At 51.0% G+C, this 27,886-nt stretch overlaps 2 protein-coding genes and 1 long non-coding RNA gene across 4 annotated transcripts; 2 read left to right on the top strand and 1 right to left on the bottom strand.

Annotated features, from left to right (window-relative positions):
• Window positions 1–796: 796 nt before the first annotated feature.
• On the top strand, window positions 797–18,637 carry USP4 (ubiquitin specific peptidase 4). The gene is made up of 14 exons (XM_082704153.1): window positions 797–971; window positions 2,574–2,732; window positions 3,536–3,760; window positions 4,500–4,583; window positions 5,665–5,759; window positions 8,041–8,232; window positions 8,890–8,978; window positions 12,106–12,333; window positions 13,469–13,539; window positions 13,796–13,914; window positions 14,270–14,419; window positions 15,366–15,469; window positions 17,422–17,510; window positions 17,870–18,637. Exons 1-14 carry the CDS (start codon window positions 882–884, stop codon window positions 18,029–18,031), a joined length of 1,857 nt encoding a protein of 618 aa, XP_082560279.1. The 5' UTR covers window positions 797–881; the 3' UTR covers window positions 18,032–18,637.
• Window positions 18,048–24,474, bottom strand: LOC309850696. Its single transcript, XR_014304408.1, has 2 exons — window positions 24,190–24,474; window positions 18,048–23,821 (listed from the first exon to the last, which is right to left on the bottom strand). It is a non-coding gene; the product is annotated as an uncharacterized lncRNA (long non-coding RNA).
• LOC309850502 (uncharacterized protein C3orf62) lies at window positions 18,701–22,534 on the top strand. 2 transcript variants are annotated; one of them, XM_082704498.1, is made up of 4 exons: window positions 18,999–19,136; window positions 19,522–19,939; window positions 20,827–20,918; window positions 21,987–22,534. In XM_082704498.1, the coding sequence occupies exons 2-4, from the start codon at window positions 19,527–19,529 to the stop codon at window positions 22,250–22,252; spliced, it is 771 nt and encodes a 256-aa protein (XP_082560624.1). In that variant the 5' UTR covers window positions 18,999–19,136; window positions 19,522–19,526; the 3' UTR covers window positions 22,253–22,534. The 2 variants fall into 2 exon arrangements, with proteins under 2 accessions (XP_082560623.1, XP_082560624.1); XM_082704497.1 differs by having other exon boundaries at window positions 18,701–19,939.
• Window positions 24,475–27,886: the final 3,412 nt, after the last annotated feature.

Below are 27,886 nucleotides of genomic sequence, written 5' to 3' on the forward strand. Positions count from 1 at the left end.
TGAGACAGTGGAATGTCATAATCAATTCCAGTTAAAAAAATAAATATATCAGACAAACCATAAGTGACTCTTAATCTCACAAAACAAACTGAGGGTTGCTGGGGGGAGGGGGTTTGGGAGAAGGGGGTGGGATTATGGACATTGGGGAGGGTATGTGCTTTGGTGAGTGCTGTGAAGTGTGTAAACCTGGTGATTCACAGACCTGTACCCCTGGGGATAAAAATATATGTTTATAAAAAATAAAAAGTTAAAAAAAAAAATAAATATATCATCTCATGGGGCACCTGGGTGGCTCAGTGGGTTAAAGCCTCTGCCTTCGGCTCAGGTCATGATACTGGGGTCCTGGGATCAAGCCCCACATCGGGCTCTCTGCTCAGCAGGGAACCTGCCCACCCCCCCACGTACTTGTGATCTCGGTCTATCAAATAAATAAATAAAATCTTTTAAAAAAATCTCAAAATCATGATGTTAAAAATGAACCATCCTTCATTGAATAGAAAAGTATTCTATCGGGCACTTGGGCCATTCAGCTTTTGCCCTGTGGTAGTTATTTCAGAGACAGTTCTTAGACAGTGAGCGTGAACCCCAACACCATGTCCTTGGGAGGTTAGCTGCAAGGCAGGCCACCAACTTGCACTTTTGGGAGGCTGTCCCTTATAGTTGTGAGCCTTGTGGAGAGTCTGCGGAAAACTTCCATTTTGTTGGGTGTCAACCCTCATTGGCCCTTAATAACTTGGTTTATCTTCATCTCTGTGTGCTTCAGAAGGGGTGTGAGCTCTGATCCTGTTCTCTTTCAGTGCTTGAGCAACACTGCACCGCTGACTGACTACTTTCTTAAAGATGAATATGAGGCTGAAATCAACAGAGACAACCCTCTGGGAATGAAAGGGGAGATTGCAGAAGCCTATGCAGAGCTCATTAAACAGATGTGGTCTGGAAGGGACTCTCACGTGGCACCTCGCATGTTCAAAGTAGGTTGCTGTAGATACTTCCTTTATTCCATTTTGGGGAGAGTGATTTGGTGTTATTCCATTTGCATTTTGGGGTTAAGATGGGGGTCCGAGATGAAAAGCCCCACTCAAGGAGATCCTCCTTTTCTGTTGACCAGGCATTTGGCACATGGTTACTCTAAGTCACCTCAGCCCCCACCTGTGGGCTAGGGCTGCTGTAGAGGGCATTTGTAGGCTGGTTGCTCAGAATGCTGTGTTCTGTGGTGCCAGTCTTGAAGTAGGAAACATCCTAAGCCAGGGTGTAACAGTTCAGTTTAATTTCTGGTATTATCTGAAGGGTACTCCCAGGTTCTCTGAGCCTGGACACTATACCCGCTGTGGGCCGCCTAAGTCAGGAACTGGGTTGGTACTCCAGGAGTGTGGTGTGAAAGTCAGTTCTCACTTGGATCCCTTGGCTAGGAAGAGTGGGTGAACTGCAGTGGGCTCTTGGAGCAACTTGGGCTTTCCCTTGCCTTAAATATATTTTCCTATTGAGGGGAAGGATTTTGCCTTCATATTTTGAAATCTGAGAGACCCTGTTTAGCTTGCATCAGTGGAGTTTAAGGAACCTTCATGAAGCTCGTGGTAGGAAGAGAGGCTGAATTTTTATTCAAAGGAGAGGGGGTTTGTAGCACCTTGGCTCAGTAAGAAAATTTAAATGGTTTATTGAAATTAAAAACTAATTCTTTTTACCCCTGTGGTCACATTAATCCATGGGAGATACATGTAAATTACTGTCCCCATACCATGAAGTCAGAAAGAGACTAGAATCAGGTTAGGGTTCTTGATGATGGACGTTTTTCCTCTCTGCACTGTCTGGTATGGCAGCCAGGCAGCCTCTTGAAATGTGGTTCGTGTGGGCAAGGAACTGAATTTTTTTATTGTATTTAATTTTAATTTCAACAGTCACATGTGGCCCGTGGCTGTGGTACTGGGCAACACAGGTGGGAGAGCATGGATCGTCCAACATCAGGATTCATCGGAACCTCTGGGGGAGTGGGGCTTGTTAAACCCAGACTACTCGACCTGTCCTCAGAGTTTCTAATTCCGTAGGTCTGCACTGGGCCCAAGACTGTGCTCTCCTGGCAAGTTCCCAGGTGATGCTGGTCGTGCTAGTTGGGGACCACACTCTTGAGGATTGTGGATGCAGAAGAGTGCAAGGCAGGCAGTCATTTAAGGACAGGGGGGCTGTTAGGTACAGGAGGATTCCTCTGGCTGATGTAGATGCTGTTTGTGAAGTTCTCGTGGAGATTCTGAACCAAAGAAGGACATAAGAGAGGGATTTGTGTTGGTCCTTGCAAGGTGTTTCCCCCTCGGGGTGCCCCCCTTCACTTACTCTTCTTTTAGGGGAGTGGCCCAGGGGCCAGGTCCGCTGTTGTCCTGGCTTTTGATCTGAGCCCTCTCTCTGGCGAGAACTACTGGCCTCCTTTAGGCTCTGAGGAGTTAATTGGGCCACTCGGCCAGATGATGTTCTCCCTTACTGTCCCAGCTGACCCTGCAACGTTATTTTTGATGGCAGGTTCTCATCTGACTTCACTGGTTCTTTAAATCTTATGCCTTCTGATGTGATTGCTTTTGTTGTAGACTCAAGTGGGACGTTTCGCCCCTCAGTTTTCTGGCTACCAGCAGCAGGACTCTCAGGAGCTGTTAGCTTTTCTTCTGGACGGACTACACGAAGATCTGAATCGAGTAAAGAAGAAACCCTATCTGGAGCTGAAGGATGCCAATGGGCGGCCAGATGCGGTATGATGTTGAAGATTTTTGAACAATAACTTTTCATGGAAGTTGCCTCCTACCGAGAGTTGCAGGGACATTCTTTTGGTCTTTGAGTATTGGTGCCAGGGCCCTGGTTGCCCTTTGCTGTTGATGACATGGACACAGGCTCTGGTAGAGAAATGCATTTCAGGTCAAAAGGAGGCAAACTCTAGTTACTCCTAATTCTCCTGCTTGGGGCTCTTGAAGTCAGTGTCTGTTTGTGGAGTGTAATTCCATTGCTGAACCAGAAACTAGGGCAGTCTGAAAACCAAAGTGACTCTAGTGTGGGCCTTGGGAGTGTCACTGCTCTCATTAAAATACATACATTATTATTAAAATAGTTTATTATTAACATTATTAAAGCACTGATTTTTTTTGCTTCTACTTTCTGATCTATAGAAAGGGTATTTCGTATTTAACTTTACCCTATCACATTGGGCTTAATCATATGAAAACTTTAAAGTTGTATTTATAGCTTGAAGGAAAGACTATGAGTTGACTGAATTAGCTGAACTATAGTATAAATTAAAACCTCACTGCAGGGGTGCCGGGGTGGCTCAGTGGATTAAAGCCTCTGCCTTCGGCTCAGGTCATGATCTCAGGGTCCTGGGATTGAGCCCCGCATCGGGCTCTCTGCTTGGTGGGGAGCCCGCTTCTCTTCCTCTTTCTGCCTGCCTCTCTGCCTGCTTGTGATCCTGTCAAATAAATAAATAAAATCTTTAAAAAAAAAAGGGGGGGGGGTAAACAACTGAGGTGTGTTGAGAATGTCTTACTTATCTTTATCCTTCCAGGTGGTGGCGAAGGAAGCCTGGGAGAATCACAGGTTAAGGAATGACTCTGTGATTGTGGACACGTTCCACGGCCTCTTCAAATCTACTTTGGTTTGCCCAGAATGTGCTAAGGTTTCTGTGACCTTTGACCCATTTTGCTATCTAACTCTGCCACTGCCCCTAAAGAAAGATCGAGTCATGGAGGTCTTTCTGGTTCCTGCTGACCCTCGCTGCAGACCTACCCAGGTAAGGGGATCTGCACCCTAATGGTACCCCTCACCGTGGGACTCTGAATGTGGCTTCTTCTGCCAGCTGCCTCTGAATCCCTGTGGCACTGGCCTGAGTGTGTGCCCCTGGCCTCCGTCAGACCTTTTTGTGATCCTCTGTCACTCAGGGAAGGTTGTGAAGGTTCTCTGGGCTTCTCTGTCATTGCCCGCCCCCGCTCCATTCATTCAGCTAAGATAATATGACTGATCTGCTGAGTGGTCCTGGCATCTGAATGCTGGGAGGCAGCAGCAGGGTACTTCTTGGTCAGTCAGCCCCGAGAGTCTACTAGAACAGAAGGCCAGATGGTTGGCATGGCCCCCGGGTCTTAGTGTCCCGCCCTGCTTCAGGCTTACTGGAGGACTCTACTGCTTCATCTCCTGGCTTTCATATCTTCACCTCTTATAGATGCCATCATGTGGCAGTCTGTAGAATTTTCCACCATTCCTTAAAGGAGGTAGTAGATGACTGCCGAAAGTGAAGACTGAGAGAAAGCAGTATATAGAAGGGAAAGAGATGGCTGGGCTCCTCTGCTGCTGCCCAAATAGGGAGGAGGATGCTGAGGCAGAGGACTTGCTGTTTGCTCCTGACCACTCCTCAGGGCCCTGACCGCATGTGACTCATAAGAGGTCATCTTGCACTCTGTGATGCCTGCTTCAACCAGTTCATATCCACCCTTTGCAGAGCACCTTTGTCACCCCTTCCATCTTTCTTTTTGCAGTACCGTGTAGTTGTGCCACTGATGGGGGCCGTGTCTGACCTGTGCGAGGCTCTCTCCCGGCTGTCCGGCGTTGCTGCGGAAAACGTAAGGCGGGGGGGTAGTCAGTGGCGCTCAGCCTACTGGGGCCATTTCATAGTCCTTGGGAGTGTATTTTCAAACTTGGAGCCATGTTTAGGGGGGTAGTTCTTATTGGCCAACACAAACATGATTATGTATAGATGCCTCAGACCTCCTGGCCCTCACTCACTGTGCACACTGTGTCTGAGACTGTCCCTACAGCCACGGGGAACACTTTCTCCATTGATGGCACACTAGTCATGATCAGAGGGCCAGGAGTAGGGCTCTGCTCTTAGCTTTCCTGCCCCTTTGCTCATGACCTTTTCTGTGGTATGAGAAGCTGGAAGTTCTTTCCTGCCCTCTTGATAGAAATCTTTATTTATTTATTTTTAAGATTTTATTTATCCATTTGACAGAGAGAGACAGCGAGAGAAGGAACACAAGCAGGGGGAGTGGGAGAGGGAGAAGCAGGCTTCCCGCTGAGCAGGCTCGATCCCAGGACCCTGGATCATGACCTGAGCTGAAGGCAGATACTTAATGACTGAGCCATCCAGGCGCCCCAGAAATCTTTATTTAAAAGCACCTGCCCTCGCTGGGCTTTCCGTGAGGCTGGCCCTGTGTGGAGGTGGGGAAAGTGAAGATCCCTTCCTCCATCCTCCTGTATGCTCTGAGTCCCTCCCTTGTCCCCACGCTGGTCAGTGTCCTTGCTCAGCCCCACTCTCCTGGAACCCTGCTGGTTTTAGGCAGTTGTATAGTTGGGGTTTGGTGTGTTCAGCTATGTGCTGAGGATGGTTTCAGAGACTCCTGGCCCCGGGACACTCCGAAGATTTCTGGATGACTACCAGTCTCTGGTCAGCACTCGTTCCCCACCATCCCTACCACTTGAGGGCACATCCCATTGTAAACCTCAGGACAGATGTCACCAGCCTGTTTTCTGCTGGTGGCAGTCATGTAGTTCTCCCTTGGGCCTTGGCCCCTGAGTTCTGGGGCTGGTGGCCTGGCGGTCTCTCTGGAGGCCACACTGGCAACACATCGTTTTCATTTGCTTCTGGTTGTACGTAGAGGCTCTTAACCATCTTGTAATTTTTCTGTTACTGTTGATTCTTAGATGGTGGTCACAGATGTATATAATCACCGGTTCCACAAAATTTTCCAAATGGATGAAGGTTTAAACCACATCATGCCTCGGGATGACATTTTTGTGTGAGTACTCAGTGGCTTCTGCTGCAGGGTTGCAGGAAACATTCTAGAGGCTTTGCCTTGTAGGTGTCTCCAGAGCAGAAGATCTGGTAGTCAGTGCTCAAGTGGCTTTCCCCTGACTCCCTGGCATAAGGGATGGATGTTCAGAGAACTGTGGGCAGCCGTCAGCGCTAAGCACCTCCTGGCACTTCAGAGCTGGGCATTCCAGATAATTCTTTTTAGCACGGACATAGCCTTTTGTCAACAGTTACTACCTTTTAAGAAGACCTGTGTAATGGTTCTACAGGTGGACTTTCTGCCAGAAATGCTTTTCTCAAGAAGACTTAGAGCTGTGCAAGGGGCCATGGGAAGTTGAGAGAAGGGATGTGGTACAGGCAGTGGCCCCATGGACAGGTAGTTTCAAGAATGACAGGGAGGGTTGATAGAAATAGCCTTTTCCCATTCTAACATTCTGTAAGCTCTGAGACTTAGTTTTCTCATCTGGGTGGGGATAGTACACTGTCAGCTCTAGAGGCCTCCTGGACCCCTTCCAAGTCCCCTTACTTCAAGGCCCTGTAACTGTGTTTGTGTCCCTCTCCCAGGTGGGGTGGAGTGGAACATGAGTTTGCCCGAGCTCCCTGACAGCCACTTGCTTGGGGAAGCTCAGATGTGGACCACACCGATGCTTTTTCTCCCTCATTCCCTCTCACTGGAAACTTGAAATTTTTAGGATTGTTTTGGTTTGTGTTTTGGTTGAGGAATTGCAGTACGCAAAGGAGGTGTTTCCTTCCCTTTAAGTTTTCGGGCCTGCAGCATCTAGATCACTCTAAACAAAGTACTTGACCACATCCAAGATCCTGGTTCTGTTCACACTTGTGCACTTGTGCCTTCCTGCTCACAGCCATTTTCGCTCACTTTACAAACGGAGGGCACCAGGGCTCATGTTGGCCATTGGGCTAAGGCTGTCCATTTCTGAGCCCAATTCTGAACAGCGTCTCCCCTCAGTTCTAGAAACCAGTGTTTGCACCAGAGCTTAGAGGAACTGGGGCATTTTCATGTGGGGAGCTTGGCAAACCACCACCAATGAAAGAATTTGTGGAGGCCCAAGTGCTAAACATAAGGAAGCAAATTGTTTTAAAGATGAAGTCGTAATTGTCATGAAAATACACTAGTACCGCGAATATTTTTTGAGCATGTGGAACACTGTGCTGCTGGGTTACTGAAATCTCCCCACTGCCCTCTAAGGTGGGTAATCCCATTATTCACTGAGTAAGCAGAGTCAAAGGGGAGCAATTAGCTCTGTTACAGCAGCCAGAAAGTGACAGCGTCAACACGGGATCTGGGCCAGCCTCGCGCCCAAGACCTGGTTCTTGACCCTAATGCTGGATGGTAGGGCCTTTACCTAGAGCACGTCTTAGACATTTTTATGAGTTGTTCTTAGAACTCCTCCTGCACATACTTCATTTAGGATCGTTTGCCAGGCATCTGGGGAGGGTTGTGTGTGTGTGTTTGTGTTTATAGTTTTCAAAAATTGAATCAGTAAGTTTGTGTCTCCCCCTATAGGAAGAGGGAAAGACTACAGTCGGTTGCCAGCAATTTTGGTAACATCTGTTCCAGGATAAAACATCTATAAATCTCCTCAATCCCATGTATTCACTAAGTAAGACACATTTTTCAAAATCATTGATTTGTATTTAGCATTTTCTTTGGTTATCTCTAATTTTTAAAAAAATAAATATGATTCTTTAATTTCAATGTTTTTGAACAAAGATGGCAGTAAGTTTTAGAAATTTGCTTCCTTATTTGAAATAAAGAATCTTTGCCTAATATTCTGGGTATACATTCTTGTATGATATTTGGTTTTATTAAAGGTCAGGGCATGTAGGAATAACCTTTTTAAAACTTGAGCTCCTTGGTTACAAAAGATGATGAACTTGGTGGCCAGGTACCGCCCCCTCCCCCCCTCCCCAGGGCCTCTATGTCTACAGTGATGGTCCAGATGATGATGGCTGTCATCTATGTTGAGTTCCATTTGAAGGACCACAGAGTCGAGGCCATGGTTGGGGGAAGAGAATCATGTTAGCCCCGAGTCCCAGGTTGTGTAGGTTCATGTTTTACTGACAGTGACCCTTGGGATTGCTGACCCAGCTTCTAGAATCATCTTGGAAATGATTTATCCACCTTTTATACTGAGGTGTGGTTTGTCCCAGCAACCACAGTCCTGGCCACCACGTAGCTGCAGCTCAGATCTCTGCTGCTCGTAGTGGCCCACTGCTGAAGGTGCCTTCTTGTGTGATTGACGTAGGTACGAGGTCTGCGGCACCTCCCCTGATGGCTCTGAGTGTGTCACGCTTCCAGTCTACTTCAGGGAAAGGAAGTCCAGGCCGTCGAGCACCTCGTCTGGGGCCGTGCTGTACGGGCAACCACTGCTGGTTTCTGTTGCCAAGCACAAGCTGACCCTCGAGTCTTTGTACCAGGCTGTTTGTGAGCGGATCAGGTGGGTTTCAGGAACGCTTTTTGCTTGTTACCTAAAATCGCAACGGGCCCAGCCACAGTAGTGACCCACACACCACCACTCCCCACCCCCCACCCCACTCCACCCCCGCACTGGGTGCCTGTATTGGTCCTGTGAAAAGGTAGTTGGGCCTGCCCCCTGGCAGCGCCAGGACAGGTGCTGTGGAGACAGGGCGTCTGACACCTCTTAAGCGCCGTGACACTGGGAACCTCAGCTTCCTCTGTGGTCCCTGGAATTGTGTCTGTTGCACTTGTCAGTCTTTGGGTTTAGGCCGTCTAGTGCTTTGATGTCAGTTTGTGTTTGAATACAGTTTCCACAGTACTTCGCTATCATTTTGAGGCTGGCGATTAATGTTACTGAGAAATATTTCTTTTAATGACGGTGCCACGTGACATTCGTAGAAGACTCGAAACAGACATTCACAGATGATTCAGAGTCTCCAGTGACTTGGTATTTAAACATCTTTTGGGTTTGTCTCAGTTTCTTGTACTGAGCCATCCCTCGATTTTAAAGTCCTTTTAGTTACCTGAATGGCTCTGTGAATGGCTGTATGTCAGTTGTAAACCATGTTTAGCTGAGTAGTGGAGAAAAACAGGTAAATGTTATGGCTAACAATAATTCCTTTTCCTTTTTTCCCAGCCGCTATATAAAACAGCCTTTGCCTGAGGAGTCCGGCGGCTCACCCTTGGAGCCGGGGGCATGCAATGGCTCCAGGGGCAGCTGTGAAGGTGAGCACTCGCCACGCAGTCACTGACCAAATCCCTCCTGACTTCCCTCTTCTTCCAAAGGTGCACACACGGGAGAAGGAGGCTGTAAGGCTGGGTGGGCGCTGTGGCTGGAGAGGAGACCTGGGAACCCCCTCGCACCTGCTCCACGCTGCCAGTGCCTGTTGTACAATTTGGGCGCCTCGTGGAATCTCTCAGACATGTAGGCTGGCTTTCACCTCAGGTGGAGCTAGCCTGACAGGACTGAGTGACTTACCCAGAGTCACAAGGCCAAGTCAGGAATTGATTCTGGTCCATTGGTGCTGGCAGAGTGGGTGCTTAGCCAGGCCTTGACGGCCTCCATGACCTGGCTTCCATCGGAAGAGCTATCATGTTGGCCCTTACCCGTCACTCTGGTGCGGCAGCGCCACTGTGAAGGACAGGAGTCCTGGCCAGCCAGTCAGAGGGCAGAGACAGTTTCTTGAGTGTTTCCTTCATTCTACCCAAGAAGCTACCTGTGATTGGTGACTTGTGATAGCACCCCCTGCGGGAGCAAAGCAAGCCACCGTGTGCAAAGCGGCCGGCCAGGCTGTTTGCAGGAAACCCCGAGCACTCGCTGTCCTCCTGTGGCTAAAGGCTCACAAGCTCATCTCTGACAGGGAGCTGTGTCACTGCATCATGGTTGCCACCCTTCTTTTTGGGGCCTCTGTGACTTAGCGGGTTTATCACTATAAAACCACAAATGTCCTCCAACTTATTGCTATAACTTTTTAGCTGCAAATCCAAATGCTCAGATTTCTCCAGGACATGCACAGTCTTGGAAAGTGAGAGTTGGTATTGGAAAATGCCCATAAGGCTCCGTCCTCACGGTATATTGCAAATGAGAAGTAATTTAGCTTGAGCGTTTAGTATAGTCCTCTGTTACTCTTTTTTTTTTTTTTTTTTTTTTTTTTAAAGATTTTATTTATTTATTTGACAGAGAGAGAGACCATGAGAGGGGAGTGGTCAGAGGGAGAAGCAGACTACCCGCCGAGCAGGGAGTCTGATGTGGGCTCGATCCTGGGACTCCAGGATCATGACCTGAGCCGAAGGCAGTTGCTTAACCAACTGAGCCACCCAGGTGCCCCAGTCCTATGTTATTCTTACCCAAATATCATGTTCTCCCACTAGGGATGAAGAGGAGGGTGTTTTCTGCTCAGGCCCCACATGCTGAGATGGCAGAGTAGCCATGGCAGTGTCCGAGCAGACCTGGGGTGACTTGTGGGTTCTTGGCAGTCAGGCGGTTTAAGCACTGTGATTCCTAGCTTAAAGTAAGTGTAGGGTGGACTTCAACAAGTCACTTCATTCCTCTCAACCTTGGTTCACCCATCTGTAGAATGGGATGATAACATCTTTTTCACATTGTCGAGGTTACAATTTAATGAGATAATGTGGGGTAGAGTACCTGGCACATAGTAGATGCTCAGTTAATCATCACACCATGGAAGTATTTGCTGTTGTTACAGTTAGCCTTGCTTTGTAGACATTCTATCTCTTACTGCTATTGTTGCAAATACTGCTTTTGAATCCTTTAATGGAGTCTTGGTGCATAGACTTCAAACTCTGTTCAATGCTGAAATACTTCTGCATCTTTACTGCCATGGCTCCTTGTCAGGCCTGTGGTGCCTGTCTCCTGCTGATTCTCTGAGTGATCTGGGGTAGCTGCTTTCAGTGGACTCTGCTTGCTTTTCTTATCCATGGTACCCACTCCTGTGCTAGCATTAGTTTCCTAAGGTTGTCCGAGTAGCTGGCAGCCAGTGGCATAGCCAGGAAACACAGTTTTTATAGTTCCAGGACTCTGTTTGTTCACTGAGTGGGGCGGAAGCAGGCTTTGGCTGTATCCCTCTTAGCAGTAGAACAGGTAGGGAAGGGGGCAGGCTCACCTGGGCAGTGAAAGGGGCGGTGCAGCTGTCTCAGGAGCCAAGTGAGTTGGTTGGAAAAAGAGTGTCCGTGAGGGCCAGGCTTGCTGTTGTAGGCCAGCTGGCTGTTGGGAACGGTGCCCCTGGGGGTCCATGTCACATCCTCATACGTGGCTGTGCTGTCCTGAGACCTGAGAGGAAATTGCTGCATTGCCCTGAGCCTGACTTCGTTCCTCAGGAGCGCTCTCAAGCAGATTGCTCTAAAGCAGATTGGCTTTAGAAAAGAGGATTCTTATGTTAGAACGTCCTCTTTTTCTCAGAGTTTCCATGTCTTACTGCTATTTCCCGAGTATATAAACTTGATACTTTAAGTATTTTCTTCTCTTACTTTTACATCACCTTTTGGAGTTGTCCCATCTTTGTTCAAATTACTCACCCAATACCCTGACTTTCCCCTTTTCCTCACAACAAAGAGTACCATGGCTATGTTTATGGATCATTTTACTGCCGCCACACATACCAGTTCTCTGGAAAGACCTGGGAAATGGAAGTGTATGTCTTCAGAATGTCTGTTAAAACTCCTGAGGGACACCTGGTTGCTTAGTCGGAAGAGCATGCGACTCTCGATCTCAGGATCTTGAGTTTGGTCCCCATGTTAGGTGTAGATTACCATGAAAAAAAATCAATAAAACAAAATTCTTGAAACTCAGCAATCTCAAATGAATAATGAGAAAAAAAAGAAAAGATAGGGAGGGCGCTGTGTGCTGTGTCACCGGGACCCAGCCTGGCATCTACATTTGAGAGACACTCACCAACTCCTTATTGAAGGGACAGTCAGCATGTTTCTTGTAGAGGAACTGAAGACTTTTAAGTTATGTTTCTTAACCCTTTGGTCCCTTTCTCTCTGTGGGTCAGATGATGAAGTTGAACACGTCATAGGATGTGGGTTGAAGCCCAGTAAAGTACCAAGTGTAGAGGGGCCCCCATTATGACAGGTGGGCCTGCTGACTCACCCTCGGGGGCCTCGGTGAGCTTCCGTGGGCCCACGGTCCCTCATCACACGTTAGCAGGGCCCCTGTGTGTGTCTCACAGCCTCGTGGAGAGGGTGAATTCAGGTGCCTTGTAGGGGCTAGATGGAGGTTCACATACACGGGACAAACTGTGGCAGGAAGCACCAGAGTTAGGTATGAAGTAAAATTGTTAACATTGAAGCGGTGGCAGACTGTATACACTGGTTTTTGTTTGTATGCCAGGGGAAGACGAAGAAGAAATGGAGCATCAGGAAGAAGGCAAAGAGCAGCTTTCAGAAACGGAAGGCAGTGGGGAGGATGAGCTGAGTGGTGACCACGGTGAGACCACCCAAAAGAAGGTCAAAGGCCAGCCCTGCCCAAAAAGGCTTTTTACCTTCAGCCTCGTGAACTCCTATGGAACAGCTGACATAAATTCCCTTGCAACTGATGGAAAACTACTTAAACTCAACTGTAAGCACTTTCTGTGACCTTTCACACTGGGCTTGGTGAGGGGGCTGAGAATCTGTCTGAAAATCTTGTTTGTACCCAGTACTTGCTGCACTGGGCTCTCGCCGTCTCCCTGGAGCTCCATGAATAGACGCTTGTGTGGGCCTTGGCTTAAATCTCCCTAAAGACTGTTCCCGAGGCCCGAGTGCCTGCCCTTGCCCTCTTGCCAGGCTTGTCCCTCTGGTCCTTTCCCTCCACCGCCACCACCCTCGGGGCCTCTGTGCTAGGTTGATAACACTTGTGCGTGGCAGCGGACTCCTCTTGCTCATGAGACTACGTGCCTGTTTCTTCTGTTCCGTAAGACTGCTCAGGACATGTAACCCATCTAGATGATGGTCCTGGATTTCATGGGCTGTTCGTTAGCGGGAGCCTGTGACGCGGGCTGCTGAGCCCACGGAAGAGGCCGCGCAGGACGCGCGTGGTGTGGAGAGCACGAGAGGTCGGGGAAGACCCCTGCCCGGAAGCATTTCTGTGTCTCCTTCACTGGAAAAGACATTAGCTTTCCTTTACTCCCTTTCTTTTTTGTTGGATCTCTTTAAAAATGTGTGTTGTTACCAGCTTTATTAAGGCCTTTTCAGGTCTCTCTCTCCCTGTCTCGGCAGCTCCCTCCTCTCTGTGAGGCCTCCTCCTCTTGTCAGTGCATTGCGGATTCTATCTCCTTCCCCGTCTCTTGCACACTGCGGCCTGGACAGTGACTGCAGGCAGTAGGCTGGGCCCTGGGGGCAGCACCTTTTTTGTTTTCCTTCTCTCGGGGATCAATCGAACTCTTCCTCTGCCCCGTACCCCTCCTCAAAACAGTCTTTGCTGTTGGGTTAGGTTTTCTCATGAGTTAAGGCGGGAGGGTAAATCTGGTCACTGTCACTTCATCTTGACCTCATCCTCTTCGGTATCGTATATGGTTAGTGCTTCTGGAGCTTACTGTGGCACTAAGGGAATCTTTGCCAAAGGACGTTGGGGGCTGGCTCAGGGCAGAGCATCGTCTTGCTGTGGCTGGTGAGTGGGAGGCAGGAGTTGATGGCGCAGCCTGAGTGTTTTCTTCTCACTCCTTCCCCGAGTGCTGGCCATTAGTAATGAGTGACATTTGGGTCTTCCTCCACAGCTCGATCCACGCTGGCCATCGATTGGGACAGTGAGACCCGGAGCCTTTACTATGATGAGCAGGAGTCTGAGGTAGCGGACTGGGGGCTCCTGGTTGGGAAGAGAGCTGGGTTCTGCCCTTGCTGTGCACTTGGGTCAGTCTCACCGGTTCCCCAGCGATTTAACAAACCCTGGGTCAGACTGATAATGGAAAGCACTGATTTTGTCATTACATGTTCAGAGGCTCCAGAAAATACATTATATCCTGGGCGTAGGAGCTTGGGAGGCTGTGGCTTTACCTGGGAAGAACTCATGTCCCCACTGGAAGTCAGCACTTTGTCCCCCACAGGCCTATGAGAAGCACGTGAGCATGCTGCAGCCTCAGAAGAAGAAGAAGACCGCCGTGGCCCTGAGAGACTGCATCGAGCTCTTCACTACCATGGAGACCCTTGGGGAGCACGACCCCTGGTACGCAGCCCCCCAGTCTGTGGGCGGACACCTGTGCAGCCCGGACTGAGATCTGCTGGGTCCATCTATGTACATAAAAACCCTTTTATGGGGCCAGGGAGATATGTCACTTTTTGTTACTTCTTTACATGACTGACCCTCTACCGCAGTCTTTCTGTACCAGTTGTTTTCCAGACCGAGAAAGCCATCTCCCCCAACCCCTGTTTCAGAAGCTGGTTTAGAGCAGACCCCGCCTCTCCAAGCAGCCATGCGGAGGGCCGGAGAGGATGTGGGATTGTGACTGCGCCTCCCTCCGTGCTTGGGGGCCCTGGCTCGCCGCCTCCCCGCTGAGTGGAGGTTTCTCTTTCCTCCGCAGGTACTGCCCCACCTGTAAGAAGCATCAGCAGGCCACTAAGAAGTTTGACCTGTGGTCCTTGCCGAAGATCCTGGTGGTCCACCTCAAGCGTTTCTCCTACAACCGATACTGGAGGGATAAGCTCGACACAGTCGTGGAATTCCCGGTCAGGTGGGTCCCTGAGCTTCGGAAAATTAAAAAGTCGGCAGGAGACCGGGGCACCGGCCGGCTGAGAGTTCTGTCACCAGAGATTCTCCTGCATTAGGATGTGTGTTGCTGGGCTGCAGGCAGTTGGACTTCGGCTGACACCCCCCCCATCCTCCTACCCCTGGGGAAAAGATTGTTCGGCAGAAGCGCTTCCCAGGCTCAGGGTATCCCCTTAACCGATCTGGGCCTACCGTCTGTCATGGGTCCAGGGGGCCTGGGCTCAGCCGGATGGTGCAGACACACAGGGCTGCTGCTCCAGAAACCTGGATGACTGGGGGCAGCAGCAAGGGCGCAGAGCCACCTGTCCGGTCCCTGGGGCAGAGAGTGAGACTGGCTGCCTACTCGTGTCCCCAGGTCTCAGGACGCAGAGTGATGGGCCCAGGAAAGTAAGTCCACCAAGTAAGAGTTTGTCCACAAAGTGCGGATTTTAAAATGCTTCCTGGGGGGTGGGAGTGGAGGTAGAGAGATGGATAGAGTGTAGACGTTCGTCTAAAAATGTGTTCAACTTTTCTGTATGTTCAAAATTTTTCAAAATAAAATGTTGGGGGAAAAAGTGTTCTGGGACCTGTTTTGGCATTTAGCTGAAGTTTTTATGGCTCCAGCTGTAATTTTGATCCTGCCAGCCAGGATCCGCGCAGCGGCTGTAGCCCTCTTGTCCATGCCCAGAGCCCGTCCTCACCGCGGGGTGCAGGGCCGGAGCTCCTCGGGCAGCTTCTCTGCAGCCTGCCAGTGCTCAGCCCGAGCCAGTGCTTGGGCCCCAGCTGCCACGGCCTCTTCTTCTGCTTCTGCCGTGGTTTGCCTTCGACAGCTCCCGTGTTCCAGCCTCCTGCATTAAAGGGGTTGCTGGGTTACTGCCGCTTCTCTCTCTGAGTTTAATGTATTAAAGACCATTTTTGTGTTTTGTGCTCAGAGCTCTGAACATGTCGGAGTTTGTGTGTGACCTGTCAGCGAGGCCTTATGTGTACGACCTCATTGCCGTGTCTAATCATTATGGAGCCATGGGGGTTGGCCACTGTAAGTACTGGCGTTGCTGCCTCTGACGTGTTGACGTGCCCTCCGCCAGTCTCACTGGCCTTTTCCTGTGTGCCGGGCCCTGCCCTAAGCGCCTTACACAGCGCCTCAAGCCTGTAGTGTCAAGGTGTCAGGCTTTGTTGAACTGCTGCTGGTACTGCTTCATTCTCTCTCTCTTTCTCTTCATATTCTTTTTTTTTTTTTTAAAGATCTTAGTTTTAAGTACTTTCTCCTCCCAACACGGGCTCAAACTCATGACCCCAAGCTCAGGGGTCTCATGCTCCACTGACTGAGGAGCCAGGCATCCCTGGTCTTCATATTCTTTTTTTTTTTTTTAAAGATTTTATTTATTTATTTGACAGAGAGAGATCACAAGTAGGCAGAGAGGCAAGCAGAGAGAGAGAGGAGGAAGCAGGCTCCCTGCTGAGCAGAGAGCCCGATTCGGGACTCGATCCCAGCACCCTGAGATCATGACCTGAGCCGAAGGCAGCGGCTTAACCCACTGAGCCACCCAGGCGCCCCTGGTCTTCATATTCTTGAATCCTCTGGGAATCTATGCTATGGAAAGTACTTGATATTGGGAAAAAGCTTGAAGCACAAAGATTCAGCTATTGTAGTGAAAAATTAGTAGCTGCATCAGTGACCCAGCAGTTGGCACTGCTCTCCACCTATGTGTTGGAAGAGCGCGCAGCCATTGCAAAAGAAAATGAATGATAACATGGGGAGTTGCCCAGAACATGTTCAGACTTGTGTCATTGCAGAAGCCAGTATCACAGCTATGCTAAAGCAGAAAGCAAGGAAACTTTCTCCTCTTTACCTTATCTTCCAGAATGTCTGGAATGTGTAGGTTTTTGTTTTTTAAATGATTTATTTATTTAAGAGAGGGAGAGAGCAGGTGGCCAGTGGGGAGGGGCAGAGGTAGAGGGACTGTAGGGACAGGCCCTCGGCACCTTCTCCTACATTCTTCAACCCTGGGGTAGGCAGTGCAGTGAGGGATGAAGAGCTGGCCCAAAGTCAGTGCAGCCGGTGGAGACAAGCAACCAGTTCTCCATTAGAGTCCGTCATTTCGTAGAGTCTGGAAGGGACAGGAACTGCTCATTGCTGCTGGGATTACTGTTGTAAACACATCTTGCTGGGGAATAATATAAAATCAAGACAGAAAGTGTTTGCTGTGGGGAATGCTAGGCCCACTGTGAGGAACTGTTACCCAGCCTCAGACTTTTCACGGTTTCAGAGAAAGATACATTTAAAGCGTCTTGTCCACATCCCAGCTCTGCAAAGCCAAATGCCCAGGTGTCCCTCACCGGGATTACCCTGGAGGATACAGAGGTAGGAAGAGGCAGTAGTAACCATCTACTGGACCAAGTGAAGTTTGACTTGACCGGTTTTTTTGAGAGCCATTTTTGCTAAAATCTTAAACTGTCAGCTTCCTTTGTGGGTCCCTTGGCTCTGGATGATTACTTATAGCCATCCTGAAGATTGATATTGGATTTCTCTATTCTTTTGATTAGTTTCGCAAAATTACAGCTTAAAGCCTTGGTCCCTGACAGCTCCATTCTTACCACCACCCCGCCTTTTTTTTTTTTTTTTTTCCAGGGCAAGAGGGAGAGAGATTATGGGAGGGGGAGAGATGATCTTATGCAGGCTACACGCCCACCATGGAACCCAGTGAGGGCTCAAAATCACAACCCTGAGATCATGACCTGAGCTGAAATCAAGAGTCGGATGCTTAACTGGCTGAGCCCGCCAGGGTCCCCATTTTTACCCTTTTTGAGGAAGAACAGATTTCAAAAAAAGAGGAGTTATCTTTTAGTTGTCACCTGCAAATTACTTTTAATTTCAGGGCCTTTGTTTTATTTTTTTAGCGTTTTATTGTTGTTTAGTGCAAGCCTAATAAACTAGCCAGATGAGTTCTCTGGTGATTGCTAGAGGTATTTTCTTTGTTGACTTGGCAGACACTGCATATGCGAAGAACAAACTGAACGGGAAATGGTATTATTTTGATGATAGCAACGTGTCCCTGGCCTCTGAGGATCAGATAGTGGTGAGTAGGCTCTAGTGCTGGATTCCCCCTCTTATCTGATGGATTAAAGCTGAGAAGGGTCTCCCGGGCCATCCTAATGTGACAGTGGAAGCTAGGAGTGGTAGACAAAAGAGTTGACTGCCATTCTTTCCAGAACCCTTGCTAAATGAGAAACTTCACTCTCCAGGTTTGGTCGCAGGCACTGGCCCTTCCCCACTCTTTGGGTAGGGTCACCTTCCTGGTTGCCTCTGTGCACGGTTGCACAGGGCAAGATGGCAGAGCCCCGAGAACAAAGCCCTGTTTCGAACAGTGAGCGAAAAGCTGGGAGAATGGGTGATCATTCCAACTGGTGAATGAACTTTTCCCCTCTTGTGTTTTAGACAAAAGCGGCTTACGTGCTATTTTACCAACGTCGAGATGATGAATTTTATAAGACGCCTTCAGTCGCTGGTTTTCCTGGATCCTCCGAGGGAGGGACAAGCCCAGGCAGCTCGCAGCAGGGCACGGGAGAAGACGAGGCTTGCAGCATGGACACCAACTGATGCTGCCTCCGAGACCCTGCTGCCCCTCAGCACCAGTGTAATCCCCCAGGAGAACATCTTTGACACTCTGAAGACTACTAGTGTTCCATCTAAAAACCAGATGAGGAAATCCCCTGCTTTTATGAGCAGAAGAAAAAAAAGACCCTGTTTGCTCAGAAGGGTTATGTCAAGAGGCTGAATTATTTTTCTTTTTATACAGGTGGTGAGAAATTTCTGTAAGACCTGTGGAGCTGGAAAGTGGGGGGGGGGGGGTCGGGAGGGGGGTGCACAGTGGAGTAAGGCCGAGGAATTCCAAAGAATCGAGAGGAACACTGTCATTGAGTACGGTGGCCACGAAGACCCACTGCAGGCCGCCCTGAGTTCCTGGATTTCTCATTCTGGTGCTGGTTCCTGGTCACCCCAGCAGTCTGCCCACAGTAAACCAAGCCTCCAGTTCACTTGATGTTGTCCCCTTCTCCCTTGCTGTGCACTGACATGGGTTTATAATTCCCTCAAAATTGGTCCCTGAAGCCCATTTCTGTTTCCCTTTGAGCCATCTTGGAATTTCCAGCTTTCTTCCCCGTAATGAAATGAAGATATTTGGTGTTGGGGTCTCCCGCCCCTCAATCTCGTGTGGAACCTAGCAGTTCTGTTATGTCCCTCACCATCCTTGATGAATTGAGACGGTTGGAGACGGGGTGGCGCGTTAATTAGATATCACTTTTAAAAAGTTGGTACACAAAACTTCTGGGTCCAGTGGCCCATCCAGTTTCTCTCCACATTGGCTTGAGAATGGGAACCTTTCCCTTCTCGCAGACTTTGGTAAGAAATGAAATTATGCCCCCCCCTCCCCCAGCGGTTTCTGGTTGGTCTTACCCCCGCCCCCCCTTCTCAACCCCCCCCCCCCCCCGCATCCGGCCGCGTCCCGCGCTGGTGGGAGTGGGGGGGCCCTAGCTTCCGCTGCGCTGAGTGGGTTTTAAGAAGAGGTGGTCAGTCCGGGCATTCTTGTCTGACCTTTAACCTTGGCGGGGGTGGGGGGAGCAGGGAACGCTATTCTCGGGCACGCGACCGGCTGGGACGTGCGTGGCGACCGTTGGCCCCGGTGGCGGTGTGGCCGCGCTGGCGGGTGAGGACACGCCTGCGGACCTTCCGCCCGAGGGCCGGCTGCTGGAGAGGGCGGAGAGCGGTTGCAGAGGCGGTTGGGTTGGGCTGGGCCGGGCAGGGCGGCAGGGGCGGGCGGGCCCGGAGCCGGGGAAGGCGGGGCGGGGCGTCCCTGGGGCTCCAGTCTGACCGCTGGCTCCTCTGGGAGATCCCCGGGCCACACCCGCCACCTGGGCAGGAGGGCGACCGGAGTGTGGGTTCCTCTGCCGTCTGGCCGGTGGCGTGGATCAAGCTCCGGGAGATGCGCTCTTTGGGGGTGGTTTGGGACTTCGTCTGTAACGTTATTCTCGTGTTGCTCTTCCAATGTGCATTTCCAATGTGTTACATAATAAAGACGTGGTCGCTTTTAGGGGAAATGTCTGAAAAACTGCGAAGATGCAGGAAGGAGCTGACTGCGGCCATTGACCGGGCCTTTGAAGGCGTCAGTCATTCCCAGGAGTGCTCGGGCCGGCCGAGGCTGGAGCTGGATGCCGCGCCGCTCTCCTTCCCCCTCCCGGTGCACCGGCTCCTCTGCAGGAGGCACCCGCAGGCGGCCTGCTCCTCCTCCGCGGCTCCCTTCCTTCCAGTCCCCTGCGCTCCTGAGAACGAGAGCCCAGCCTTTGCGCCCAACCATCCCCCAGTGAATGCAAAGCCACAGGCTTCATGCCCGAAAAGAAAACCTCTGACCAGTAAGGAAAACGTATTGATGCATTCCTCCATTTTGGCACCGGAAAGACAGTTCTGGAGAGCCGCGGGAGACGGGGAGAACTGGAGAAAAGACAGCCTAAGGTGATTCCAACTTGACAGTGTAAAAAGTTACCGTCGGGGGCCCTCGTTTCTGAAAATGTGCACGTTCCTGAGTTGAGTGCAGCACCGCTTCTGCCTGCCCCTAGGATTGTCAGACCACTCTGCGGGTCCCACAATGGTAGTGAACGTTAGAGATCCTGATTCTAAGTCACTTCGTTTTTCATACTGCAGAAAGGAAAATCTTCATTCCAGTGTCCCTGCTAGGGAGAGGCCAGATGGGTGGCTGGTCCCTACTTCCTGCTTTCTTCCTTGCTTCTGCGGTCTTCACCCCCCTCCCTAACCTACCCCCGCTCCCCACCTCATGAGGTCTTAGACCTCATGTTAAGATCTCCCTTAGATCTTTTTTTCCCTGATAGCTTCAAAGTTTCTCTGTTTACATGAGGTCTATAACGTGGGGCTCCCTCACCACCCTGAGACCAAGAGTCTCATGCTGTTCTAACTAAGCCCGCCAGGTGCCCCTCTCCCCAGTAAAGTTTAAACTGCCTGGTTTTAGGCACCTTGAGCTGGAGCAAGGATGACCCTATGGGCTGGAACTTCAGGGTCCTGCCATCTTGGCTGCCCTGGAAGCAGCAAAGGAAGAAGCCATTGAGTGGGTTCCATTCTGACATGTGAATATGGGCATCTGTAGGCAGAAAGGCACCGTCACAAAGGTGCTGTCACCAGTGCGCTGTCAGCGATGCTCGTGAGTTGCGAGGATATTATTAGTCGACATCACTGACTCAGCAGTTTCCAACCGTCTCTGTAATCACAGCATAGTTACCAGTATGTTTTTGTTTTTAAGATGAACACTGAGTTCCCCACAAGGTTTTCTTTGAAGAGGCTCTAACCCTCCACCTTTTCTTCTTTTTTTTTCTACTTGGGGGTTGCAGGAAAGATATGGAGAAAGATTTGAAGGTTGACTCAAACATGCCACTCAGCAATTCTAGCCAAGAGGTCACAAAAGATCTGCTTGATATGATCGGTGAGTACAAAGGGCACACCTGTCCCCTCCTCGGGAGGACAGGTCCTTCACGCAGGCCCCTGAGTCGGCAGGTGTCTTTAAAAAACAAAACCACTCTCTCAGCTCTCATCCGTCTACATGGTGCCTCTGTTTTGCCCGCGGCAGGCTCTCTGCACCGGGCCCTCATGCAGCTGATAGCCGGTGGAGTCGCACAGGAATCAGGTCATTTCATAAATGTCTGGTTACAGTGAATCCCTGGGCATAAGGGACAGTCGTCCCCAGGGCTTGGCGGTTGAGCTTAGTTCTGGAGACAGGACATAGGCAAAGATGGGGTGTGGGGGTGGTCCCCCAAGATTAGAAGGAAAGTTAGAAACTCACGTCTCCCCTGTAATGCCAACACCCAGAGAAAGCCAACGTTAACCGTGCTGGAGATCTTGCCAGAGGTTTTTTCCTACACATCTGTACATTCTGTGTGGGAACTATGTATTTTTTGTTTGCTCTTTTTTCCCAAATGACTCACACTGCTCAGTGGACAGACAGCCCCAGTGAAAGGCACTGCCTGAACCTCTTGGCTCTGGAAGGGCCGCCAGGTTCTAAGGGATGAAGGGAGGCCTGGTGGGAGGAGAGGCTCCCCTGAGGCCACGGAGCAAGACACCTATCGAGCCACTGGGCGAGTGGCTGGTGTCTCCTCTGGGGTAGCCACAGAGAGGAGTCGGAGTCCTCTGCCTCCGCTCACCATCCCCCACACTCCTCGCCAGCCCTGGGCAGCAGTCTGATTTTGCTGAAGGCTCCATTTTTCTCACAGGATGTGTTGCCATGCCTGCAGGTCAGGGAGTTCCCTAAGATCCAAGACAAGCCCAGACATGTCTGAGTCGTCCTTGCTGGGGGACCAGCAGGTCGTTGGGCTCAATAAACGCAGAGCCAGAGGGGTGGGCACCAAGACCACCTTAGCATCTGGGGCTCAGTTTGGCAGCCCGCCTGCCCTGACATCCCCGGAGAGGGCTGCCCGTTGTGGGTTTTCACTGGTGCCTGAAACGTCTCCTGAAACATCTCACTGGAATCGTAATGCTGAATGTTCTTATTTTTAAGACCATACGAGCATCCGAACTATTGAAGAGTTGGCTGGGAAACTAGAATTTGAAAACGAGCTGAACCGTGTGTGTGGCCGCTGTGGAGATTCGCCCTTCAGGGAGGAGGCCTGGGCCTTGCTTGTGGACGAGAGCCCTCAGAAGGGCCCGGAGAGCGACCCCGGCAGCCTCAAGCAGGCTTTCGACGATCACAATATCGTGGAGACTGTGCTAGACTTGGAGGAGGACTACAATTTGATGAGCTCTTTCAAGTACCAGGTTGAGTAAGGACAGCTGCCTGGAGCTTTGGTTCTTTCCAGGAGCAGGCTGCCGTTCGGGCAGTGGTCAGCGTCCCGGGGGCCTCTGCCACGTGGCTGGCTGGATCGGAGAATGCCACACCCTTTAACTTGCACTTGTGTCCCTTTTTGAGCTGAAAGCCCAATTTTTTTATTCTGTTGTTTTGAATTGTTTCTCACTGTTGATTTTTTTTCCACTTTTCTTGACAGCTAAACTGTGTTTTTGATTGGTATTTAATACAGCCAGCACCCAAGGCAGGTGCTGGTCGTGGCCTCTGCTGTGTCTCCCGGTGTTCTTTTCCATGGGCCCCTGAAGAAGTACTGGGACCACAACCAGGGTGGGCTTTGTGTACCCCTTGGGACCAGCCCAGGCCAGCCCAGCCCACACAGACCGTGGCCCCCAGCCCTCCTCCCCTTGCACGCCGGGCTGTCTGTTCTCTGCCTGGGCTCCACACCCTCCTCATGTCCAGATCAACGTCCCCTCAGCACCCCCAACCCTAACCCTGCTCAGCTTGAAGACCACTGCTGGGGCCTCATGGTTGTGTTGGAGGGGCTGATCACCACCTGACAGGACATGCCCACGAGGCCTCCCCACCACACACGCCACGTCGGACACCCGAGCCCCCAACACAGGGCAGTGGGAGAAAGAGGTAAGCACAGGTCCTGCCCATCCACCTTCATGCCTGAGGCCTCACGCGTCCTACTCCGGGCCTGGAGACCCTGGAAGCCACACTGGGGCCAGAAGGGGCAGGGACAAAGAAGGAGCTAGGCCTGAAAGCCTAAAAGCCTGGCAGCAAAAGCCTAGTGGGGCTGGCTCCAGCCATACCCCTGGAAAGAAAGGACAAGGGCATCATCAGGAAGGGAGGCAAGCTTTGATGCCTCCCGGAGGCAGAGTCTCAGGGAAGCGCCTGCCTTTTGGGCTCAGATGGGCAGCATGGGGTGAGGAGGCTGGCACAGGGGCTACTGGTAAGACCCAAAGAACTGGGAAGGAAGGCCCCGTGGCGAAGGGGCCTCCTTGCCATGCCTTCTTTTAGGCTACAGACCTAAGCACAGGACAGGCTGCAAAGCCAGGGACCCAGGTCTGGTGACTCCCACTCCCGCTTCCCAGCAGGGTGGCCACGGCATGGGATGGGCCTCCCCATGGGAAGGGCCTCGGGACAGCCACCCCCACTGCCCTGCCTGGGGCAGAGAGGGACAAGATTAACCAGAGGCTCCAACCCAGCCACCCTATACTCAGTCCCCACAGCGGGCGGGCGGCTCCCTCGGTAAGCACTCTCGCCCCGCGGGGTGGGGAGTTTCTTGTCCCTTAGCAGGAAGGACAGGAGCAAATGAGGAGAAAGGCCCAGAGCATCCTGGGAGGCCCTGCTCAGGTGTAGGGCGGTCTGTGCGCGGAGAGATGTCTACCTGATCCCCGAGAAAGCCAGGGCTCGTGACAGTGCGTTCCGAATTGTAAGTGCTGATGTGGACAGTCTCTCTGGGAGAAGGTGGCGCTGAATCCACCTAATCCCACCGCATCCCTTCACCACCGCTTGACGCTGGACTCCACTCAGTGACTCACTTCCTAGGAACAAAGGGAAAAATAAAAACATTTCTTTTTTCCTAAAGATTGTATTTATGTGGCAGAAAGAGAGAGCGGGAGCTTGCACAAGCAGGGGGAGCAGCAGCAGTGGGAGAAACAGGCTCCCCGCTCAGCAGGGAGCCCAGTGCAGGGCTGGGTCCCAGGTCCTGAGCCGAAGGCAGACACTTAACCAACTGCGCCACCCAGGCTCCCCAAATCCGTCAATTTCTATGGAGAAGCCTGACGGCACCCAAGCAAGTGATAAAGGGGACACCACCAGTGATGTCATGTGGATGCCACCCCTACCCCCACCACCACCCCTGGCCATAGGGAGCAAGGAGAAGGAGCCTCCACTTCCATTGGCTTCTTACCCAAAGCTCACGTCCCCGGTCTAATCACAAGCTAAACGGCCGACAAACCCAGGCTGGGCTGTCCTGCAGGACGCCCGGCTGGCTCTCCAGACTGTCAAGGTCATGAAGAACAAGGAAAGACTCCAAACACGTCACAGACTAGTGAAGACTAAGGAGACACACTGATTCTCTGCGTGGTAGTAGGGATTGCATCCGGGAGCAGAACGAAGATGATGGAAAAACCAGCAAAGTCTAAACAAAGGCCAGAGTTCATGTATGTTTCTTAGCTTTGACAAAACATGCCTCAGTTACGTAAGACAAGGGGAAGCTGGGTGAAGGGTGGATACAAACCGTCACTGCAACCTTCCTGTAAATCTAGTTATTCTGAAACTTCAAGCGTATTTATTTTTTGAAAGTGCACTTGGTCTCCAGTTTGCACAGATGTGTGTGAGCACAGCATGTGCAGGAGATTGTCACGGAGGGACGAGGGGGTTTGTCTTTTTTTCCCCCTTGTCCATATTTTCTAATTTATCTGCCGTGGACACGCACAGCTTCTTAAAGCCCTCATCTCCACCAGCCAGCCACGGGTATCCCTACCTGCTGACTGCCCAGAACTGACTTTCACAGTCCCCAGAAGCTGGAGCGGAGGCCAGACCTGTAACGGGAGGACTCACAGGACCTTGATCTTAAGGATTCGGGGTCCAGGGACTGGAAGCTCCAGGTCTCTTGGAGCTGCTGCTCAGCATTCCATTCCTGCTCCCCCAGGGTCTTTGCACAGGGAGTGGGTGCTGGGAACGGGGGGGGGGGGGGGCTAGCCCTAACCACAGAAGACTGAAAAAAACAAAGGAAAGGATTAGAGTGGTCCTTGAGAACAAGGGTCAGCATGGGGGAGGGACCAAGCTCTCCCTCATGGGACGGACAGAGACATATTGCTATTTTAGCTAAGCCTTTATGTAAAAATTCAGATTTACCAGAGGGGTAATTCGTCCTGGGATCCTTGAATGAGGAGATTTTCTTCACTGTAGAAACACAGCTATTCAGTTAAAGCAGGTGAGCCTTGAGCCTCTGGCTCTCCAGTCCCAGACTAACAGGGGGAGCCATATGGCCATTTCCCTGGCGACATGCACTCCTGTCTCCATATCCCTGACTCCCTGAGGTGCCCCAAGGAGACCTTCCTCCCTTTGTCATCTGCTTTACTGGGCAGATATGTGCTCACGCACGTACAGCGGGGGTGTTCAGGGAGTGGGGCTCCAAGGACTTAGCTAGAAGGGGAACAGGAGTCTAGAACATTTATTTTAATACAACTTCCTCAGGTTTTCAGGGGGCTGGGACCAAAGGCTTCTCGGGGAGACAATGATAGTCATATTTGAGAAACTAAAAATGTTTTACGTCATTTGGTTCTCTCCCCCGCAGCTCATCTTGGCAAACCAAACAATCACTGAATTGTTTCCGTGGAAACACCAAACTGTGATTTGGATTAGCAGACTCAAAATAGAAACAAGGCAACCTCAAGAATAAATAGGAGCTTTGGAACCTGCTAGTCACAAACTGCAAATTCAAGCCACAGCACAAGGCACGTGAGAAGTGGGGCCCATCTAGCCCTGTAAGAGGTCTCCAGGTCCCCTGGCTACATCCCACCAGTGTCCCTGCCCAAGCCACTAGAAAGCGGCTCTATATGCAGACTAGTAAGACTTTGTAAGGTGGGAGCTGGTCCGCTCCTAGAAGCTCCTAGGACCTGCTGGTGGTGGGGTGGGGGGGGGGGCAGGCAAGGACGGCTGAGGAAGAAGGGGTAGGAAAATGGAGAGACGAGCCAATGGTTGCGTGAAGGTCAGTCAGCAAGGAGCAGAGAGCCGCAGCTAAGGCCTGGGAGCCGAGGAACAGGTCTTTCAAAAGGAGAATTTAGGGATGGCCATGGGCTGGAAATGTTGACCCTGGCTTCAGCTTCGTCCCTATTGCCACGTCCTCCACATTCCTGGACGTGGCTATCTAGCCACATCGGGCTAAAGTCTGAAATCTTGCCAGGTGAGCTCTGGGGGCACTTCCGGTTAGTAAGCCTCTGTTTCTGTGTGGCTCCAGCCGGCTCAGCCAGGCACTGGGGCCTGCCTTCTCATCTCTGGGTCTCCAGGCTCCCCTCCCCCTGCCTCCTGCTCCCTCTCACTGGGGGACTAGGAGAGCTACCTCCTGGCCCACCTGTTCTGACTCCTTGGACCCCCACTTCTTATCCCAGGGCAAACCGCAAGGGGATCAGAGACCCGGCAGAAGGGAACAGAAAACCTGGGGGCATGTGTCCTTCCCCTGTGCACCCAGGAATGTGCTGGTAGGGCAGCGACACCATCCTCCTACTATAGGGGTTGTGAGCTGTTAGTGGTCAAAGAAATTGAGGAAGAGATTTGCAAAAGAGGCCTAATTCAGGCCAAGCTCCCTCTTCCTGAATGGCCAGGTTGGGGCTCACTGGGTATCAGCGTGCCATCTCCACCAGCTGGCCCCAGGACGTTTAATATGGCAGCGACCGGTGAAGAAGGCATGCAGACGACAGAGGCCACTGCACCTGATTGCAGATAATTACTGAAAAGGCTTTCATGGCAAGACTGTCTGAGGCTCTGGCAATCTGCTTTCTCCCTGGAGTATGTGGGAGAATGTTAATATTTTATGTTCCAGATAAATATTTATAGAGTAGACAAAGTTTTACTTAGGAAATCTACTTGACAATGAATCCTAGCCTTAGTGGGGAAGGACTCTCTGTGCTCGGCCAGCTGGAAAATGACTGATTTGATGAAAGGTTTTGGCCTAAGGCCTGGCATGAAAAAATTTTCAAAACTGCTCAACCCTTGTAGGAAGCAACTATCTTTTTTTGAGTACAGAAAGGCTACATTCTGGGCACTCTGGGTGGAGAAGGGTTGCTGGCATCTGGCCGGGGAGAGAAGAGGCCGTACTGCGGGAGACCCCTCATCAGGAGCCCTTTGGAACTTTTCAGACAAAATGCTAAAAAGGGAGGTTGCAAGGGGATGCTGGAGAACTGACTTTGGGACAGGGCTGCAGGGAACTGTTCAAATGGTGAGCAAGAAATCTCTGCTCTCAGTATTTGTCAAGTGTCTGCTCGTGTCAGACACTCTCCCGGATGCTGGGGGTACCGCAGGGGTGAGGCAGACGCTGTTATTGCTTCCGAGGTTTATAGCCCCCCCCCAGCAAGGCGGGTAAAACATAGGTGTGCACATCAATACACCATTTGAGATGGGGCTGTGCGAGAAAATTACAAGGGAAGGCAATGGGCAGTGAGTAAGGCAAGCTTCTACAGAAAAGGTCACCAAAAGACCTCTCTGTAGGTGACATTTAAATTGATACTTGAATGTCAAGACAATTAGGTGATGTGGTTGGCTGGGGTCATTGTCAAAGGGAGGCAGCCCTAGGTGGCTCTCTGGGCTCTAGGTCCCTAGACCTCCCCCGACATCCCCCCTCCCCCCACCGTGGAGCCACATCTCTCTCAGCATCCAAAGAGCCAAAAACGCTGTGTGCTTTGGGGATGTGCCTGGGCTATGTCACGCTCACCAAATCTGGCAGGAACACAGTTTAAAAAAAAAAAAAAAAAAAGTCTTAGGAATAAAATAAGAAACAGAATATCCTTTCCTGATGATTACCAGAGACAGGCAGTGTAATTTTAATTAACCCAGGCTTGTTAGGAGATAAATTTACTGCTCTTTCTACAAAAACACCCAGCTCA

This window comes from Mustela nivalis (assembly GCF_964662115.1).
Source record: "Mustela nivalis genome assembly, chromosome: 1".
NCBI lineage: Eukaryota > Metazoa > Chordata > Mammalia > Carnivora > Mustelidae > Mustela > Mustela nivalis.

Excerpts from the sequence above, each read along its gene's own strand:
- USP4 (XM_082704153.1), top strand. The coding sequence starts at position 882 with ATGAAAGGGGAGATTGCAGAAGCCTATGCAGAGCTCATTAAACAGATG. Across the intron at positions 12,334-13,468 it reads AAAACTACTTAAACTCAACT|CTCGATCCACGCTGGCCATC; the intron begins GTAAGCACTTTC and ends CTTCCTCCACAG. Across the intron at positions 17,511-17,869 it reads CCTCTGAGGATCAGATAGTG|ACAAAAGCGGCTTACGTGCT; the intron begins GTGAGTAGGCTC and ends CTTGTGTTTTAG.
- LOC309850502 (XM_082704497.1), top strand. The coding sequence starts at position 18,840 with ATGAAATTATGCCCCCCCCTCCCCCAGCGGTTTCTGGTTGGTCTTACC. Across the intron at positions 19,940-20,826 it reads TGGAGAAAAGACAGCCTAAG|GAAAGATATGGAGAAAGATT; the intron begins GTGATTCCAACT and ends TGGGGGTTGCAG. Across the intron at positions 20,919-21,986 it reads AGATCTGCTTGATATGATCG|ACCATACGAGCATCCGAACT; the intron begins GTGAGTACAAAG and ends CTTATTTTTAAG.